Source organism: Tachysurus vachellii, chromosome 1 (genome assembly GCF_030014155.1).
Source record: "Tachysurus vachellii isolate PV-2020 chromosome 1, HZAU_Pvac_v1, whole genome shotgun sequence".
NCBI lineage: Eukaryota > Metazoa > Chordata > Actinopteri > Siluriformes > Bagridae > Tachysurus > Tachysurus vachellii.
This window is the reverse complement of record NC_083460.1, coordinates 24,756,191-24,774,247: the sequence shown is the minus strand read 5'-3', so window position 1 is coordinate 24,774,247 and position 18,057 is coordinate 24,756,191. Positions and strand designations below refer to the sequence as shown.

The following is an 18,057-nucleotide window of genomic DNA, read 5'->3' as shown; positions in this document are numbered from 1 at the left end:
CTCTGAGCTACAGCCCTCTAGCGGACAATCTAGGAACTACACACACCTCACTTTCCTTCTCGCTTCCCTAGTGTTTGTCGGCGCATTTAAAACAGTTCAAATCTTATGAATAGATAAGATACACCAAAACATAACGTGTACAGGGGTTCTGATTATTTTTCTATATTTTTAGTTCAGGTTTTAGGGCTGGTACTTACAGTGTTTGAAATTTGCTCATCTGCTTTTTCATAATTAAACAAATGTCAATATGAATGAGATTCCATTTTACAGCACTGTATGTGATGTCTGCTAAATCACACAGAACCAGACCAGCTGGAAAAAAATGTAAAAACCCTCCTGTAGGTGTGCTTCCAAACAGCAGAATGGATTATTACCATTAACACTGGAAAGTCAGGAACCTACTTTACCAGAAGACAATATATTCAAATAAAGAGAGTTAAATTTTCCTTCCCTCTGTGGTGCAACGTGTCGTTGGTGGATGGAGCAAGACATGATGTCCCAGATGTGCTCAATTGGATTCAGGTCTGGGGAACAGGCAGGCCAGTCCATAGCATCAATGCCTTCGTCTTGCAGGAACTGCTGACACACTCCAGCCACATGAAGTCTAGCATAGTCTTGCATTAGGAGGAACCCAGGGCCAACCGCACCGGCATATGGTCTCACAAGGGGTCTGAGGATCTCATCTCGGTACCTAATGGCAGTCAGGCTACCTTTGGCGAGCACATGGAGGGCTGTGCAGCCCTCCAAAGAAATGCCACACCACACCACACCACACCACACCATTACTGACCCACTGCCAAACCGGTCATGCTGAAAGATGTTGCAGGCAGCAGAACGTTCTCCACAGCGTCTCCAGACTCTGTCACATCTGCTCAGTGTGAACCTGCTTTCATCTGTGAAGAGCACAGGTCTCATGCTACCACTAGAGTGAAAGCACCGCCAGCATTCAAAAGTGACAAAAACTTCAGCCAGAAAGCATAGGAACTGAGAAGTGGTCTGTGGTCACCACCAATTATTGGGGTGTCCTGCTAATTGCCTATAATCTCCACCTGTTGTCTATTCCATTTGCACAACAGCATGTGAAATTGATTGTCAATCAGTGTTGCTTCCTAAGTGGGCAGTTTGATTTCACAGAAGTGTGATTGACTTGGAGTTACATTGTGTTGTTTAAGTGTTCCCTTTATTTTTTTGAGCAGTGTACATTACAGCACAGAGGAATTCTTTTCTTCATATATCCCAACTGAGGGCAGCTATGATACAGTGCCTGGAGCAGGGAGGGATGAGGGCCTTGCTCAAGGGCCCAGCAGTGGCAGCTGGGGCTTGAACCCCAATCCTTCAATCAACAACCCAAAGCTTTAGCCACTTGAATATTCCAGATTATTATGAGGCTGGGGTCAGAGCACATGGTCAGCCATAGTGCAGCGCCCCTGAAGCAGGTGAGGTTTACCCAATGTTGATGCCTTTGCAGTTTGTGGGCTTGAACCCTAACCTTCTGACCAGTAACCCAGCGCCTTGACCGCTGGACCATCACGTCCTCGCTATAGGTACTTAAGTAAGTTAGTCCGAGCCACATAAAGTGTATCTGCAACCTGGTGCAAACAGTGCAGGACAAAAGACAAGAAGACAGTGCAAGAAAAGACAAAAAGACTGTGCAGGATAAATGACAGTGCAAATAAACGATACAAGGCATCACACAAAAGACAATACACAAATATGTTCTATAGTACATGTGCAGAAATGTCCCATACACAATCCTATTTATGTATTAAATGATCTTGAGTACTAGGTGTGATCTGCACTGTAGCTGTAATTTGTATATTAAGGTGACGTGAATAAAATTTATACTTGAAAGGACAGTAGTGATGTATACTATGTTTAATAACTTTTTCTAAACTAGAGATAAAGGATTGAGTCCCGCTGTATTACTCAGGCTGCACTACAGCGTCTATTCACAGGCGCAATCCCACTACTGACCAGCACGGGGGATTTGACCTGCTCCGTTTCCGACCTGGGCCGGTTCTCCCCTCCTTAGACGACCTGGTGCGCCCGAGTTCCCTCAGGAGCACCATATCGATACCGAACTTAGTGCGGACACCCGATCGACATAGTGCACTGCAGCCCAGAACCCCTGAGCTCAAACGATCCGCCAGCCTCAGCCTCCCAGCAGCTTGGATTACAGGCACGCGCCACCGCGCCCGGCGAAAGCAGTACAGAGCTGCAGCGCATTTAAACACAACACTGCTCTGAGCTACAGCCCTCTAGCGGACAAACTAGGAACTACACACACCTCACTTTCCTTCTCAGTTCAGTAGGATTTGACTGAGCATTTAAACGTTCTCAAATGAAAGACATGTTCAGAATATACACGTTAGCACATGGAGACACGTTTTTTCTTTTATTTTTAGTCGTCACATTTTTATTATTAATTGGATTAGCCAGTTAGTTCTTAACTTATGTACTCTATTTTTATGTAAAGCTGTTTTATTTTTAAAATTTCTCATCCTGGCTGAGACTGACGACTGTAGTGTCATCTGCAGATTTCAGGAGCTTGACAGAGGGGTGTTTAGAGGTGCAGTCATTTGTGTAGGGAGAGAAAAGCAGTGGGGAGAGAATGCAGCCCTGAGGAGCTCCAGTGCTGATGGTGTGGATGTTGGATGTGATTTTTTACAGCCTCACTCACTGCTGCCTGTCTGTCAGGAAGCTGGTGATCCACTGACAGATGGAGGTGGGTACAGAGAGCTGTGTCAGTTTATTCAAGAGGGTACCTGGGATGATGGTGTTGAAGGCAGAGCTGAAGTCCACAAACAGGATCCTTTCATAAGTCCCTGGTTTGTCCTGATGTTGGAGGATGTAGTGCGGTCCCATGTTGTTGTCATTTTTATTTTCAGCTTTTGAAAGTAGTATTGTTTTGCCACTCTTATCTCCTATTTAGTGTGTATTTGGCCTGTTTGTACAAGGCTTTATTTAGGAATCTAAAGTTGCAATTACAATTATTCTCCGATAGGAGGCAATGTAGTGGTGTTCGTCAGATACCGTTAAACACTGGCATAAGATTAATATTATGGGTAAAATCAAGATTATTATTTAAAATGATGAATAATGCATAATTTTTTGTTATGTTTATGGTTAATGTCCCCAAAGCCAATTCTAGAGATTGAGGTGTGAGTGATATAAGATTTGTGTAATGAAATCTATAGCTGTGAATGAACAGTATATGTTGAAGTTGGTTATTGTAAAAGACTGAGTCCCGCTGTATTACTCAGGCTGCACTACAGCGTCTATTCACAGGCGCGATCCCACTACTGATCAGCACGGGGGATTTGACCTGCTCCGTTTCCGACCTGGGCCGGTTCTCCCCTCCTTAGACGACCTGGTGCGCCCGAGCTCCCTCAGGAGCACCATATCGATACCGAACTTAGTGCGGACACCCGATCGACATAGTGCACTGCAGCCCAGAACCCCTGAGCTCAAACGATCCGCCAGCCTCAGCCTCCCAGCAGCTTGGATTACAGGCACGCGCCACCGCGCCCGGCGAAAGCAGTACAGAGCTGCAGCGCATTTAAACACAACACTGCTCTGAGCTACAGCCCTCTAGCGGACAAACTAGGAACTACACAAAACGTCAAGTTCCTTCTCGACTCTTTTTTGATGACGTGAACACAGAGATGCCGTTTATATTTCAGATTGAATATTTTCCTTCATTATAAATGTATAGGTTAGTTTTGTCGTGTACAGGGTTTTCAGTTTATTTTTACTTTTACACATTGTCTAACAACATCCACATAGCTGAGATATACTGCACTGCAACAAACTCTGTTCAGATAAAGTTATAATGGCTTAAATAAATGTAAATTAATATATAAACATCACATTAATTGTCACCAGTCCTGACTGTCCAATTATTATGTAATGATGGAACTCTGAATTATACACCATTATTACCTTTGTAATAAAAAAAGCAAATGGTAATAGTAATTATTGTGTTTGAAAGCATGCAGTAGTTTAGTATTACACTTACTTATAACACTTCCAGTTTACTGTATTAAAACAATTAACATTGTATTGACACACTAAATCATGTAAGCTGGAAAGAACTCACATTATCAAATAACACAACCTGTAGACAATTATAAAACTTTATATAGTTTCATTTAGCAAAACAAACAATAATTAACCACGTGTCTTCTTTCCCTCACTCAACATTAACCTACAATCAGATGTGGTCTGTAGCTACTAGCTTTATTGCTGACTAAATAGTAATTATAACCTTAATATATACTGACAATAACAGTCTTATGGGGGTGTAAAACAACTCTATCGAGAATTAAAAACTGGTCACTATTGTAAATGCTACAAATAGCCATTCAACATTAATGCTAAATAATCACAAAGATACTTAATCTTGTGGTTTAATTACTAAATTATTTTCCATTGTGTAGTTTTTTTCTCTTTTGGGTTGAGAGCCAAGTTCTGTTCAAACAGCGCCTCCTACTGGTGGTGACTCTTTTTGTAGAAATATAAAGTTGTAATTATTCACGTCCTCCAATAGGAGGCAATGTGGAGTGCAATGTTTCAGCACTTCCAGAAAATACATGAAATGAATTTAAGACGAGAAAAACGAGTTTTATCGTTTAAAATGAAAATAAAAATGATATAAAATCGAATGTTGTACTTTTCTATAGCGAAAACATCATTATATTCTGTTAATGAGACGGTATTTGTGCATTTAGGCGCAGTGCACAGAATGTATAATTTTAAACGGACATTATGCTGTAGTGATGAAAGTAGAATAAACAAAAGACTGAGTCCCGCTGTATTACTCAGGCTGCACTACAGCGTCTATTCACAGGCGCGATCCCACTACTGATCAGCACGGGGGATTTGACCTGCTCCGTTTCCGACCTGGGCCGGTTCTCCCCTCCTTAGACGACCTGGTGCGCCCGAGTTCCCTCAGGAGCACCATATCGATACCGAACTTAGTGCGGACACCCGATCGACATAGTGCACTGCAGCCCAGAACCCCTGAGCTCAAACGATCCGCCAGCCTCAGCCTCCCAGCAGCTTGGATTACAGGCACGCGCCACCGCGCCCGGCGAAAGCAGTACAGAGCTGCAGCGCATTTAAACACAACACTGCTCTGAGCTACAGCCCTCTAGCGGACAATCTAGGAAATACATCCATCTTACATTTCTTATAGACAACACCAGGTCGAAGAAAGATAAGCATTATTCACTAGATATCAAACACCTTAGACATGTTTGGAGAATAATAATAAATGATAAAAGGTTTGTTTAATTAAGATGAGGATTGTGGTGTACACCTGGTGGACGGCAGGTGGCAGTAAAGCACCTGTGGTTTGTGAAAGGTATGAAGAAGAAGAAGAGAGAACGTCAGTAGCGCTGTTAGCAGGTTATTTTTTTGACAATGCACTGGTAAGATTTAGGTTCTAAGTAATCAAAACCAATATTTTGAAACAGGACGTTCATTCATGTAAAACCTAGTTGTGCTTATGAAACTAATTCCAGTTCTTTACGGATATCGAGCTTGTCAGAATAGACTTACTGCTAGCCTCCTAGCTAACTAGCTTCAGTATAGCTAGCCTTCGCGTGCCCTATGGAAGGCTTTTTGTTTTGTTTTGTAGCTAAGTTCACTATGCTGGGGAGAATTATCTGGAACACAGTAAAGGATTTTCTGTACTCTGACTTTGTGGCATAGTTATAAGCTGGTTAGTGCATTTAGCTTGTGCTCTAATGTTACTGGAACCAATTTCTTATCAAAGTTATCTAAGTTTTTTTTTTTGAGTTGATATAGTTTTTAGTCTGTTTGAGTTGTCTTTTGAATGTAATGGGTTTAATTCAAACCCTTAATAAGTAAGCAAGCAGTCCTGTAAGTTTTGTGAACTTAATCTTCACATAATAGTTCCTAAATGAATACTGGATTGTTATCTCTCAAGCTCAGAATAATATAAAAAACAGTTAATCTTCTTCCATTTATTATTTTAAATCCCACACTTGAAACAATGATACTATATACACTCAGTGGTCGCTTTATGATGTTCACCTTTACTGCCCTGGTGAGCAGTTATTCAGTCAGGTAACAGCAGCACAGTGCATAAAATCACTCAGATACAAGTCAAGAGCTTTAGTTAATGTTCACATCAAACATGGGAAATGCGTTTTCAGTGACTTGGCATAATTGTTGGTTTGTGATTTTTTTTTCTTATTTTTTAAATAGTACTGATTCTTTTGACTTTCTCACAGAACACCAGATTTGCTAAGCACATCTCAATTATCTTAATTTAAACATATGTAATGTTTTTCAGGGTGGACATTTACTTCACAAATCAAAAACATAGGCTTTAGACATTGAAGGCATTTGCAGTAAAGCCCTTCTGTTGTATTTTTAATGATAGACAACTTGACAGTCTGGCTAAACCTCCTGACCAAAACCTCCTGACCAAAACCTCTGCAACAGTGTCAGCATACAGTTTATAGTCTGATTGCAGTTTTTTGCTAGACAAGCATGTCATTAACAGAGTTACGTTGGGTACGTTCTCTGGCCTAAGAACCTGTGCCTCTTTCACACCAGACACCAAATAAGTCTAAATTTACCAAAGTTTTAAGGTTGTGGTTACTAGAGTGTGTTTAGGGATAAAGGCTTTAATCATGTTCTTAAACTATCAAAACAAAAATAAACAGCCTCCTGTTATTTATTCCAGTCTTTAGGTGTTCACCTATGCCCCAGATTCCTGTTCTTGGCTGACAAGAAATAAGTAAAACCCGGTTTGTTCTGCTGTTATTTGTTGTCCTTTTGTGATTTTAAATGCTTTTCTGCTCACCACAAATGTAGAGTAGTTGTTTGTGTTACTGCAACCTTCTTGTTGGCAACAACAGTTGTTTTATACTGAATCACTATACTAGATCTGTTTGTGCCCTTTTATCACTTTTGTATGTGCAAAAATTTTATTCCCTTGTCTTTACAGGACAGCTGCAGATATGTTTGGTGGCTGGCAGCAGTGACCATGCTGTGTTTCCGTATTCCGTTTTTGTTGGTACTCCTCTATCAGGTTCAAGAATCCATCCAGGTCTCTGAGGAATTCTTAGTGCCTGATGAATGGATTCTGCTTCATGTTGTTCAAGGCCACATTGGTGCAGGAAACTACAGCTACCTGCGGCTCAACCATGATGGACGCATCATCCTTCACATGTTCAGCCTCAAAGGTGATGCTGACCTCTATGTCTCCGACAAGACTCTGCGTCCGGACTTCGATACCTACAAGCTCCAGTCGGCCACCTGTGGCCACGATGTGGTCGTGGTTCCAGACGACTTTGTTAGACCAGTGGGCATCGGGATCTATGGGCATCCCTCTCACCTGGAGAGCGAGTTTGAGATGAGGGTGTTTTATGATCAGACCGCTTTAACCGAAGACCTGTTTCTAAAGGACTCTTATTCTCCAGAGCAGAATCACGAACAGCCCAAATACCCACAGCCGGGTAACGGAGAGGAATTTGAGGAAGAAGAGCCCATCCTGTGGACCATTCTCATTGGGATCCTGAAGATAATACTTGAAATTTTGTTTTGATTATTGATGTGATTTTGGCATTAGGATTAGCTTCTTAGAAAAGAGCATTGAAATATATGTGGCCAAAATAAAAAGCACTGGAGGGATTTTTTTTTCTCTTTTGGTACCAGGTTAAATGTTGATCCTAGACTTAAATCCTGGAGTCTTAATTATCATAACAAACAGAACATACAGTCTGTACTCATGTTTTCCCCTTGATCACGTGCAAATGGCAGTTTTACTGTCAATGTAAGTGAAATGAGGTTCATATTTTTGACTGTAATTCATTTTCAGTTGCATTACTAATGTAGTAATGATTGTTTGAATCTGCTGAGGTTCTGAGCCCTATGCAATCACCCAAATCAGCTTTTGGAAAGAATAACAACTGTGCCTTTCGTCCTTTCCTTCAGAAATGGAGAGGCGTGATATGATGCAACCATAAAGTTTGTAACATTTTCAAATAAAGTAAGTCACTTGTGCACACTGCACTATCTCTTTATAAGTCAGGTTTCTGTTGTTGTAACTAGCAAATTAAAGTAAATAATATGTAAGAATTTCAGAAATGACTAGTTTTCCAGGCCATCACGGTGAGAATATTTATTAGTAGTCACTGTATTTGCAGATAAATAATCAGTGTATGCATTTAATGATGTGTTATATGTAATATAATGCATAATAATACAATTATACATATATGTATAACATAAATTCCTAAAATCTGAATACAACAAAATTGCATATACGGTCATAAATCAGTGAGAAACAAAAAATGTCCTACTTTTCTTGGAAGGTTCAACTGAACAGATAGAATCTATATCCAAAACACAACAGAATGGAAAAATAACCAAGAAATACTTTATTAATACATAAAACTAAACAGTAAAAATGAGAATACTAGTAAAAGGGAAATTAAAAAAAAAGAGATATAAAATGATATAATTAGAGACAACTTTAGTGCAACTTTACGGTTTGATTTCTGCATAATCTTTAATAGCTCCTCTAATGGAGAGACGTGTTCATGCCATTACGTCATATGTCTGCGACGTCACCCGCCGTACGACCTTCTAACAGACGCTTTGACAGTACAATGTGGTGTTGATTAGAGTTTGTTTGGTCGTCTTTACTTGGCCAGAAATTATGTTTCGTGTTACTTTGACACTGTGTACCAGGGGCATCTCTACACGGGTAAGTAAATGTGTTCATAACGCTAATTACCCTAGCATGAAGCTAATAACGTTAGCTAAGCTAGCACAAAACATTGTAGCTGACTGACTTCACTTTTGTCTATTTGTCTTGGATAACATGCTATTACTATTACTACACCAACACTGTATTAGCTTTACAGCTGACGGCTTTGCTTTCCCCCCAAACCAGCTGATTTCCTCTTTATCCGGAGAAAGTTTTCTTCCGTCAAATTTACGTCTCCCATCAAATCTAATAAGGGCTCCGAAACAAAGTAAGATTCTCAGACATTACACCGAACATGTACTCTGTTATTTTAGTATCTATCTTGTGCAACTGACGCTTTTTACGTGTGTAAAAAGCTTTGTATTGGGTTAAAACTGGTTATAAAGTCTTACCCATGAAGCTTGTGGGATATCTAACTGGTGTAACAAGGACATCAGGACATCAGTTTTGATGAAACAAGGGATGTTACAGTATGAAGGTGTTATTCGTGCAAAACAGCCGAGCACCTGCTAGTGTGGTATTTGTAGTTGTAAAAATAAGTCACACGTGGATCCTCAGCAAGTTTGAGGTACACAAAATTTTGTTTGCAGGTGAACAAATCCTATTCTACAAACTGCAGCTTAATAAATTCATGTTTGCAACACACACGTTTGTTACAGCTGCAGCAATAAATATGGTGCAACACATTCACACATCTGTACAAAAAATGTGAAGTCAAATTTTACAAATCATTGTCAATTCATGCAAGTTTTACTGCACATCAGGAACTATAACTGCTTGAATCTGCTGATTTTAGAGGCAATCCTCCCCACCGGTTCTGATCTTCAAGTCCTGCGAAGATGTGATGATGATATTCCAGCTCATCTCGCACCTGTTCAGACATGGCTGCACTCTTTAGGAAGTTATGACAGCGAGCCGTTGGGGGTTGTTGATCTTCATCCTGATGTGTTTTCTGTGCCGGTCAGGTAATTTACTGCACTGATAAAATATTAATATAAAATGCAGCCATCAGCTAATGTTATAACGCATACAACAGGCCCAATAATATAGTAACATTGGGAAGATGGAGATTAAACTTTTTGTTTTCTCTTTAATTTTATGAGCAAGGCTCGACATACTCCATGAAGTGGAGGTCTGGCAGAGGAATTTCAAAAGAATTGTAAGTAGCCATAAATGTATGTCATTTAGTATTAAGCTCTCCAGTTTTGTACTGTCTATGAATGAATTTCCTGGTCAATAAAATCATCGGCCTTTATATGACACCATATGTGCATTCAGACCGATAACTATCTTATAGTCCTCCTTTAGACAGAAGACATTTACAGAGTCTGTTATTTGTTCATCATGCAGTAGCATTATTGCAGCAGTAATGAATGCAATCATATGTTTCTGATTATAATCTGTAGAGCTCTGCCAGTGTGAAGAGCAGGGCTGAGGTCAGAGGAGGAGGCAGAAAGCCCTGGAAACAGAAGGGAAGCGGACGAGCTCGGCATGGAAGCATTCGCTCCCCGTTATGGAAAGGAGGTCAGAAAAAACTTTAATAGATATGGCTTCACAGATACAGAATCATAAATACAGTCTAGTAGCGTTATATAATTGTCTCATTGTTTATAACCAATATGAAATGCAATTAAAAAAGGGTCATTTCTTGTTAGGTGGAGTATCTCATGGTCCAAGAGGACCAACCAGTTTTTATTACATGCTGCCTATGAAGGTGCGTGTACAAGGACTGAAAATCGCATTGACTGCTAAACTTGTACAGGTAAGTGACAATAGTCTGATCATTACATTATTTCTGGTTAAGAGGAAAACCAGTGAAATATCATGCACCCCCAACCCCCACACCCACACGACAGACACATAGACTATACTATAGAATGTTAAATATTAAAAATGAAAGTTTAAAACTGAAATTTAGGACAGCCATGAATGCAGAGTGGTTTAGAGAAAATTTTAAATTTCCAATGCCTCAAGATACTTTTAAATGGTATTAGTTAGAAACCGGTTAAAAGCTCAAGGTTTTCCAATTACATTTTTGTTCATAACACAGTTATTAAAGGGAAATTATTTGTAATCACACTGACTGGTGTCACTCAGATGAGGACTAGTTCCCTCTAAATCAGGGTCCCCTTTAAGTGTCTTCCTCGTGTCATCTCAGGGAAGGTTTCCTTACCACCATCACCTTTGGCTTGATAATTAGCAATATGTTTAAATTTATATCCTCGGTTTTGTAAAGAAGCTTTGTAACAATGTCCAATGTTAATCTATACATCTCTCTCTCTCTATCTAGACACACACAGTGTGTGTATGTATATGTGTGTGTGTGTGTATATATATATATATAATGTGTGTAGTATCTGAGACTATAATTAAAAACCAGACTAGTTCAGAGTGTAAAATTGTTTAATAGTCCAGACAATCATACACAGCCAGAAATGTGCTGTGTGCGTGTTAGCATTAACATTATCCTCCTCCTAGGATTACCTTCATGTTATTGACACTTTGGAGATTCCTACTCCAGACCCACAGTATCTAGAGGAACTGGTGAAACACAGGCAGTGGGGGGATTCGCTCCTGATTGTGGATGTGTGAGTATATTTCACATAATGCATTTATGCAACATTCTATGCACCATTTCTCAGTCCCTTTCACAAATGATTTTTTTTAAACCTTATTCAGAGGAGAGGACTTCTCTCCCAACATTCTACAGGCCACAGCAAACTTGAAGACTATAAATATCATTCCAGCCATAGGTAAGTTGAGGATGCTTCCTTTTGTGTTCCTTTTGCAAAAGGTTACAAATTCAGTTGTTGTTGTTCTCCTATTGTCATTTGACAATGAACTTTTAATCAGTTTTCTCAAATTTCTCCAACAGGCCTGAACATTCACAGCATGTTGAAACACGAAAGTCTGGTCCTCACGCTGGAGGCTGTGAAGTTTCTAGAAAAGAAGTTGCTGTGGCACGACTCTCGCTTCACACCGCTCTACCCTTTCAAACTGCCCTATAGTGACATGCCATGAACTTCAGTCTATTAAAAACACATTTATTTCATAAACACTGTGTGTCATTAATTTTATCATTCCACTCACAGGACAGAGGAAACATGCATTAATAAATAAATACCGTCACAATATATGTGGCATGCACGTTAAAGACATTCGCTTAAGAAACGCTACATGTAGGTTACTTTTGTAGGAATGGTGCCGTTTGCTAAATCGTGTCGTATTTCCCATCGTAAAGCAGAACGCTTCTTCTCTGTAGGCACCACGTATGTATTTGGGACATATGTTCTCTGAGGCTTTGGCTGTAAAACAAAAAGTTATTTTTACAAATCCACATTTTGGAGGTGGATAATAACAGCAATTCTGTCATAGAAATATGAACTCACAGGTGGAGGCTGATAAGAGAGTTGTTCCTGGAGATTAGAAAGAAAGTCACATGATCACAGACTCATTTATTTTTATACATACTATAAACAGCTATATAAATGTGAGTACCCTGATGGCCCAGTGTAGCTCATTTCTGCGTTTCTCTCCAGGGGCCTTAAACATCTCCCAATCCTGCTTGTACTGGAAATACCTGAGTGGAAAGAGGATTTTTTTAAAACCATAAGACCAATAGATGCTAAAACACCTGGAAACATAAATAGTAAAGATGTTTAAAAAAAAAAAACGTACTTTGCAACAGGATCTGTTTTTTTCAGGTTCCTTGTGTGTGGGTGATCCATAAGTGGGCGAATAACTAAGACACAATTGTTAATAATTATATTAGGCTAAAACAATAAGTGAATTTAACAGGTAATTAGTTTTAAAATACTTATAAACTGTGTAATATACACAGTATACACACAAATATATAATACTACAAATAAATAAACATTACAAACAGTACATGAAATACAAAGTATTTTTGCAACCATCTTCACTTAATTGGTTTACTTATTGAAATGTTTTATTCAGATTTACTGTACAATTTAAATCAATTACAGACTCAAACTTATTAGAGAGGATTTTAGAGTAAATTAAAAACTTACAGGATTTGGGACGAGGTCTGAGGTCATTCTCACTGCGCGATCTTGTCTAATAAATACAACAAAGTAAGAGGATTTATCACCAACAGTGTGACAAAACTGGTAAAATTGCACCATCAATCCAGAACCGTGGCATAATCAACCTTGATGTTGCAGGATGATTTGATAGTGGGTAACTGTACTGACCATGCCTTTGAGGTAGACCTGAAAAGCACTGGGGAGTTCGTCTGATGTGGAGCTGTGTCTGTCACTGTAGCTGGTTGTCTCCTCACTTTCAGAGTACTGTTCATGTCGCTGGTGCGGAACAGACACATGTAGTTGTGCTAAGCGCTCTTCCAGCTCACTTACTGGCTCTACAGTGAGTGTGTGTGTGTGTGAGAGAGAGAGAAAGGGTTAATCGCAGATGCAATTAAACCAGTCCTAATACTTTAGAATAGAACAGACTTAATTTTATGGCCCCCAAAAATTTCGCTCTAATTGAAGGTTCTTCAGTACAGGGCAGAGGCCTGAATAATATTGATATAACCACATCAACTGGTCACAAGGTGGAAGGCAGATACTTCAGCAATAAGAAATTATTAGAGCATGACTGTGACTGAAACTGTTATACATTTATGAAGATCTTGATTAACTGAAGCTCAACCAATCCTAAAAGAAGTTGACGGTTAAGTTCAGAAAAGTTACCTACGTCTAAAAAGCTGTGACTTCACTTGCTTTGTTGTCCTGAAACCTTCCTTTGCATGTCCATCTTCAGTCCTATGATCTTGAATTGTTGTCATATATTTATTAAATCTTGTATCAAATGCATCATTGCTGCAGATAGGAAATGTTTCAAGGTCTTTCTGGTCTTCGCTGTTAAATGCCACATTTTGGTTGTTTGCGCCAGTTACCTGGTGATAAACGTTAGATGTGGCTTTCTCTTCGCTAGCAGGAAGATCAATGCTTTCTGCAAAAAGAGGAATTCTTTGGGAATCCTCAGAGCAAAGAGCAATAGATCTCAATTTGTTCTCATGTGTTGTGCATTGAACAATGTCAGTGCCATTATACACAGAGCTATCATTGGGAATAAGGGAATCAAAAGGGGTCCAGTCACCTCTGTTTAGGGACACTGGAGGACTTTGTTGCTCAGCCACGTCTGAAGAAAGCCAGTCTTGATACCAGGACAGATTGGAGTCATCTTGAGGGTATTCAGGGTCTAACTCCAATTCAAACAGACTGCAATCATTTCTAACATCCAGGTCATCTTTAGGTGAGTCTGCTTTATAGGTTCCATAACCAGAAGTTAAATTGCTTGCTGTAAGGCTGCTCATGCTACCATGGTAATCCTCATCATACCCTCCAGTTTCATGTGGATCAGGACTGTACTTCAAAATTTGCTCAGCAGAGCTGTTTTCTCTGTGCTTGGTGTACTTTTGGTCAGCTTCATTAGTGCTTTCTACATTTAACAATACTGCATTCTCTGAATGTTGCTCAGCCATAAATGGGAGTAAATTGGGGTATTGCTCAATCTTATACGTCCGTCCTCCTTCTGAGCATGTGTGTCCGTCATTCCTCACCGGTTTGCTCTCGTCATCTTGGTACATGAAAAATGTTTTCCATTTATCATCTCTCTCAAGTTTTTCGCCTTCTAGTTCATCACGCTTTATTACACCCTGGCTCAACTCGCTGACAAAATACTCGATTTCCTCATCGCTCTCCAGATCAATGCTTTCAGACTCCTCCCCCAAACTCACGTTCTTGTCATGAACAAAACATTTGCTTTGTCCTCCCTTGCTGTTTTCATTCACTTCTTTGTCAGCATCACATTCTTCCTCTTTACTCTGAGCTTCTTCATTTCCAGCCTCCTCAAATTCAGCACATAAGTTCTCAGTCATCAGGTGTTGACTGTCAGACCTTTCTTCTCCAGCACAACCATCCTTGATATAATCTTCACTCTTCTCAGCTTTAGTTCCTGATTTACAAATTTTTCTCTTCTCCACATTTTCTTTTCCTGGGGTTTTCACACTGCATTCATTATGCTGACTCACCTGTTCACCGGTCAGTTTCCCAGAGTCCTGGTGTTTACTTTGCTCCTTAACATAATATTGCGCATCACCTTTCTTTATGAGGTCATTCAGCTTTTCTCCAGTCTGCTCATTTACACTGTCGTCTTTCACACACCGGTTGTCTTCTTTGTTAACGTCCGGCTTGTCGATTCCAAGCTCTGTCTCAATCCTGCCATTGTTTACACAACACTCTCCCAGATCTTCACTTTCCTGGTCAGTCCAGAAAGAGGAGGACAGAGATTCACTGTCCTGTTCATATGTACTTTCCAAGTAAGCTTTATACATTCTGAGGTTTCCCTTCTACTGAATTCAAGTAGAATATCAGCCCATACACTGAGCTCTGGCAGACTGCTGATAAAGAGGTGGAGTGACTGTAAGAAGATTAGCGCTGATACCCAAGATCTCCATATTGAAGAGATTCTAGATCTATGGCACCACATGGTGGTGGCAAGACTACATGACATTCACAGAGTACACACTAATACAGACACAAACACACACCACAAGTAGTTCTAAACACTGCTAAACTTACCAGAGTCTTCACTGTACGTAGACTCGTCACACACCTGAGAATGTCCCCTACGCTTCCTAGAAGGAAAAAGATCTGAATGATTTAGCTTAAAAGTCCCTCACACAAAACATTTCACAATGCCTCTCACTGTCTAGGCCTAATCTGAAACAGTGTTCACTGTAATTAAATGTACTTTATATATTAAGGATGTGCTAACTTTTGCACGCATGTGGATAGTATACAAAGAGAGCTGAATTTTTGGCACGTAAATAAACACTCCCAGATATAGAATTCATAATACTTGAACTATTTAAATTCAAATGCACTCTCGCTCTATTGTCTTCAGAGCCCGGAAGACTTACCTAAGCACTTTTCTCTTCAGAGCTGGTTTTATGTTCATGTGAATGTCTTGCTGTCGCCTCATGGGTTCACTGGCACCCAGGACTGAATGGTAAATGTCACAGGACGCATCCTCGACCTCAAGCTTGCTAGGAGCTGTAGTGGGTCTGATGCATCTAGGAGCCACCGAGTGCCTTATGTAAGAGTCACCAGGCCCCAGGTTCACAATGTCACAGTTTTCATCAAGAAATGTTGAGGTCAGAACCTAGAACATAATCATAAAGCAGTAGAGTTAAGAAATATTTTATCATTTGGTGTATTCAACATGTACTCTGGGTATTGTGAATTCATCTATGTATGTGCACATAAAGACTTTTTTGGCAGAAAACATACAAGTAACCATTTTTTTAGGGGTAAGTTCAGAGGCATAATTGATTTTAAAATTATTTGTATTTTGTGTTAACCTGCTAAAAAAAAAAAAAAGATATAAAACTGAATTATCCAGAGCCGATAGCTATTTAGCTTTGTTCTGAATTTCTTTGCGATTTGCTCTTCACATGCATTATGACATGAGCCTACTAACACTGCAAATGAGACTCTATATATTATAGTACATCACAAAAGCACACAAAGGGAAGTCAGATTCTGCCAAGGAATTGGATATCAGCACAACTACTGTTAGCTAAATCTAATATATAAACACAACATAAGATAGTGAGGCTTCCAGGCAGCATCAGCATTTATATGCCAATTAGCTCATTGCTTTTGAGTTTCAGGGGATATGGTGACAGTGTTTGCATTAAACAGCCCTTTAGTAAGCACATACCTGTCTGTGCTGATCTGCTGTCCCATTACCAGAGTAAATAGAGTTGTACTTGGAAGCAGCACTGGGTACCTGGACTAAATATACAAAAAAAAAAATTAAAAAGTCTGTGATATGCAGCAACATGAAAGGCATCAACTTCACTGAGTTTTTTTTAGAGATGTAAACACCAACCTTTCTCTTTAATAAATGCTGGTGGACTCTTGCATGAACTGCTGTGAGACTTTGGGGAACTCCACTCAGCCGAAGTGCTGCTCTTGGACTTTTCATGATAAATCAGCAAGTCAAGATCTGTTATTATGTAATGATAAGATGGACTATGAATAGGATAGACACACATCACACAGTCTTACCCATAAGAGTAACATTATCATATACTTCAAGATGATACCATTTTGACATATAATCACATAGCTAGAAGGGCCCTCAATTGTGCATGTCACCTAAACACACAAGGATCACGATTACGTAACCAGTCTCTTTTGTAATAGCAGGTAAAATGGAATAATAGGAGCTTTCAGAATATACAAGAATATAGCTTTCGATATGTCAATCAGTATCCAGTCTCTCTTCAGATAGATAAACAGAAACAGAAGAAAGAAAATTCCCCTCCTTGGCACATGGGAGTAGTTAAAGGTGACTTTTTGCTTCCACCATTCCCAGATTCACACATCATGATATTTTCATTCTAAAGAAATAAACATTAACATTCACCTCGTTTGAATTCACGCAGCCTTTGTTTTGTTATGTTGCCAAATCCAAGCACAGCTAATTGTTCCTGGATTTCTTCCTCCGAAAAGTCCAGATTTTCCATAACCTATGAAGGTATATAACTTTAAAAAAAAAAATCATAGAAAGGAAACAATCGTAGGAATAAACATTAGAATAATGCAGTGTTGTAGATACCTAACTTATAGTGTATGTCTTTATACAAACAGGTTTAACAAATGATATAGCAAGTTAAACGTCCCCAGTCTATACCCACTGTTCTGGAAATCAAATATTATTACCAATATTTCAGTAAAAAGATTCATATTTGGAATGTTTTGCTGTGATAATGAAGTATTAGTTTTTGTCCTTATTTACCAAAGTGTTCCATTCTGCATAATATATAGAACGGATGCTAAAGCTAACAACAACACCGACATAATTAGCTAGATTTTACCTTGTTTTGATGAGCTACTTTGGTGTTTACATCTCTTAATAAAACAAACAATCTGTCCTTTTTTTTTGTTATTTAAAACCACACAAAAACGGGACCATTATTATTACCTTTTAGTCCAGCAATCTGTTTCCTCCAGCGTCAAGACAACAGCAAGGCAGTTACAAAAAGCTTTGAAAATGACGCCCTTCTTTCAAACCACAGCCAAGATAGAAAACTAGTTTCTGGAAACAGCGTCACCTACAGGACTGGGGACACACCGAGCATCACCGCCACAGGTGGACTATTACACCACAACAGAAAGTTGATTACTGTTATTATTATTGTTGTTTTTTTTTTTAAATCAATCGTTTAATCAGTATACAAAATGCTTAGAAAAATGCTAAGAATATTAATT

At 39.3% G+C, this 18,057-nt stretch overlaps 3 protein-coding genes across 5 annotated transcripts; 2 read left to right on the top strand and 1 right to left on the bottom strand.

Annotated features, from left to right (window-relative positions):
* The first annotated feature begins 5,285 nt into the window (after window positions 1-5,285).
* c1h6orf120 (chromosome 1 C6orf120 homolog) lies at window positions 5,286-8,049 on the top strand. Of its 2 annotated transcripts, XM_060879177.1 has the most exons (3): window positions 5,369-5,432; window positions 6,719-6,782; window positions 6,983-8,049. In XM_060879177.1, exon 3 carries the CDS (start codon window positions 7,022-7,024, stop codon window positions 7,580-7,582), a length of 561 nt encoding a protein of 186 aa, XP_060735160.1. In that variant the 5' UTR covers window positions 5,369-5,432; window positions 6,719-6,782; window positions 6,983-7,021; the 3' UTR covers window positions 7,583-8,049. The 2 variants fall into 2 exon arrangements, with proteins under 2 accessions (XP_060735150.1, XP_060735160.1); XM_060879167.1 differs by lacking the exon at window positions 6,719-6,782 and having other exon boundaries at window positions 5,286-5,432.
* A 536-nt stretch (window positions 8,050-8,585) lies between these two features.
* Window positions 8,586-11,805, top strand: mrpl4 (mitochondrial ribosomal protein L4). Its single transcript, XM_060879157.1, has 9 exons — window positions 8,586-8,746; window positions 8,936-9,017; window positions 9,546-9,714; window positions 9,857-9,908; window positions 10,156-10,273; window positions 10,405-10,511; window positions 11,228-11,337; window positions 11,429-11,502; window positions 11,625-11,805. Exons 1-9 carry the CDS (start codon window positions 8,699-8,701, stop codon window positions 11,768-11,770), a joined length of 906 nt encoding a protein of 301 aa, XP_060735140.1. The 5' UTR covers window positions 8,586-8,698; the 3' UTR covers window positions 11,771-11,805.
* On the bottom strand, window positions 11,621-17,905 carry hyls1 (HYLS1 centriolar and ciliogenesis associated). Of its 2 annotated transcripts, none has more exons than XM_060879137.1 (12): window positions 17,771-17,905; window positions 17,213-17,331; window positions 16,673-16,789; window positions 16,502-16,575; window positions 15,699-15,940; window positions 15,358-15,413; window positions 12,967-13,133; window positions 12,784-12,829; window positions 12,428-12,491; window positions 12,248-12,329; window positions 12,139-12,165; window positions 11,621-12,054 (listed from the first exon to the last, which is right to left on the bottom strand). In XM_060879137.1, exons 2-12 carry the CDS (start codon window positions 17,310-17,312, stop codon window positions 11,923-11,925), a joined length of 1,107 nt encoding a protein of 368 aa, XP_060735120.1. In that variant the 5' UTR covers window positions 17,313-17,331; window positions 17,771-17,905; the 3' UTR covers window positions 11,621-11,922. The 2 variants fall into 2 exon arrangements, with proteins under 2 accessions (XP_060735120.1, XP_060735129.1); XM_060879146.1 differs by having other exon boundaries at window positions 17,213-17,315; window positions 17,771-17,854.
* Between the last annotated feature and the right edge of the window lie 152 nt (window positions 17,906-18,057).

Bases quoted from the DNA above. Each gene is read 5' to 3' on its own strand.
- mrpl4 (XM_060879157.1), top strand. From the start codon at position 8,699: ATGTTTCGTGTTACTTTGACACTGTGTACCAGGGGCATCTCTACACGG. The intron at 9,018-9,545 runs GTAAGATTCTCA...TGCTGATTTTAG, and splicing joins AATAAGGGCTCCGAAACAAA to AGGCAATCCTCCCCACCGGT. The intron at 9,715-9,856 runs GTAATTTACTGC...TTTATGAGCAAG, and splicing joins GTGTTTTCTGTGCCGGTCAG to GCTCGACATACTCCATGAAG.
- hyls1 (XM_060879137.1), bottom strand. From the start codon at position 17,312: ATGGAAAATCTGGACTTTTCGGAGGAAGAAATCCAGGAACAATTAGCT. The intron at 13,134-15,357 runs GTAAGTTTAGCA...CACTCACTGTAG, and splicing joins TACGTACAGTGAAGACTCTG to AGCCAGTAAGTGAGCTGGAA. The intron at 12,492-12,783 runs GTAAGTTTTTAA...ATTGTGTCTTAG, and splicing joins CAGACCTCGTCCCAAATCCT to TTATTCGCCCACTTATGGAT.
- c1h6orf120 (XM_060879167.1), top strand. From the start codon at position 5,301: ATGAGGATTGTGGTGTACACCTGGTGGACGGCAGGTGGCAGTAAAGCA. The intron at 5,433-6,982 runs GTAAGATTTAGG...TTGTCTTTACAG, and splicing joins ATTTTTTTGACAATGCACTG to GACAGCTGCAGATATGTTTG.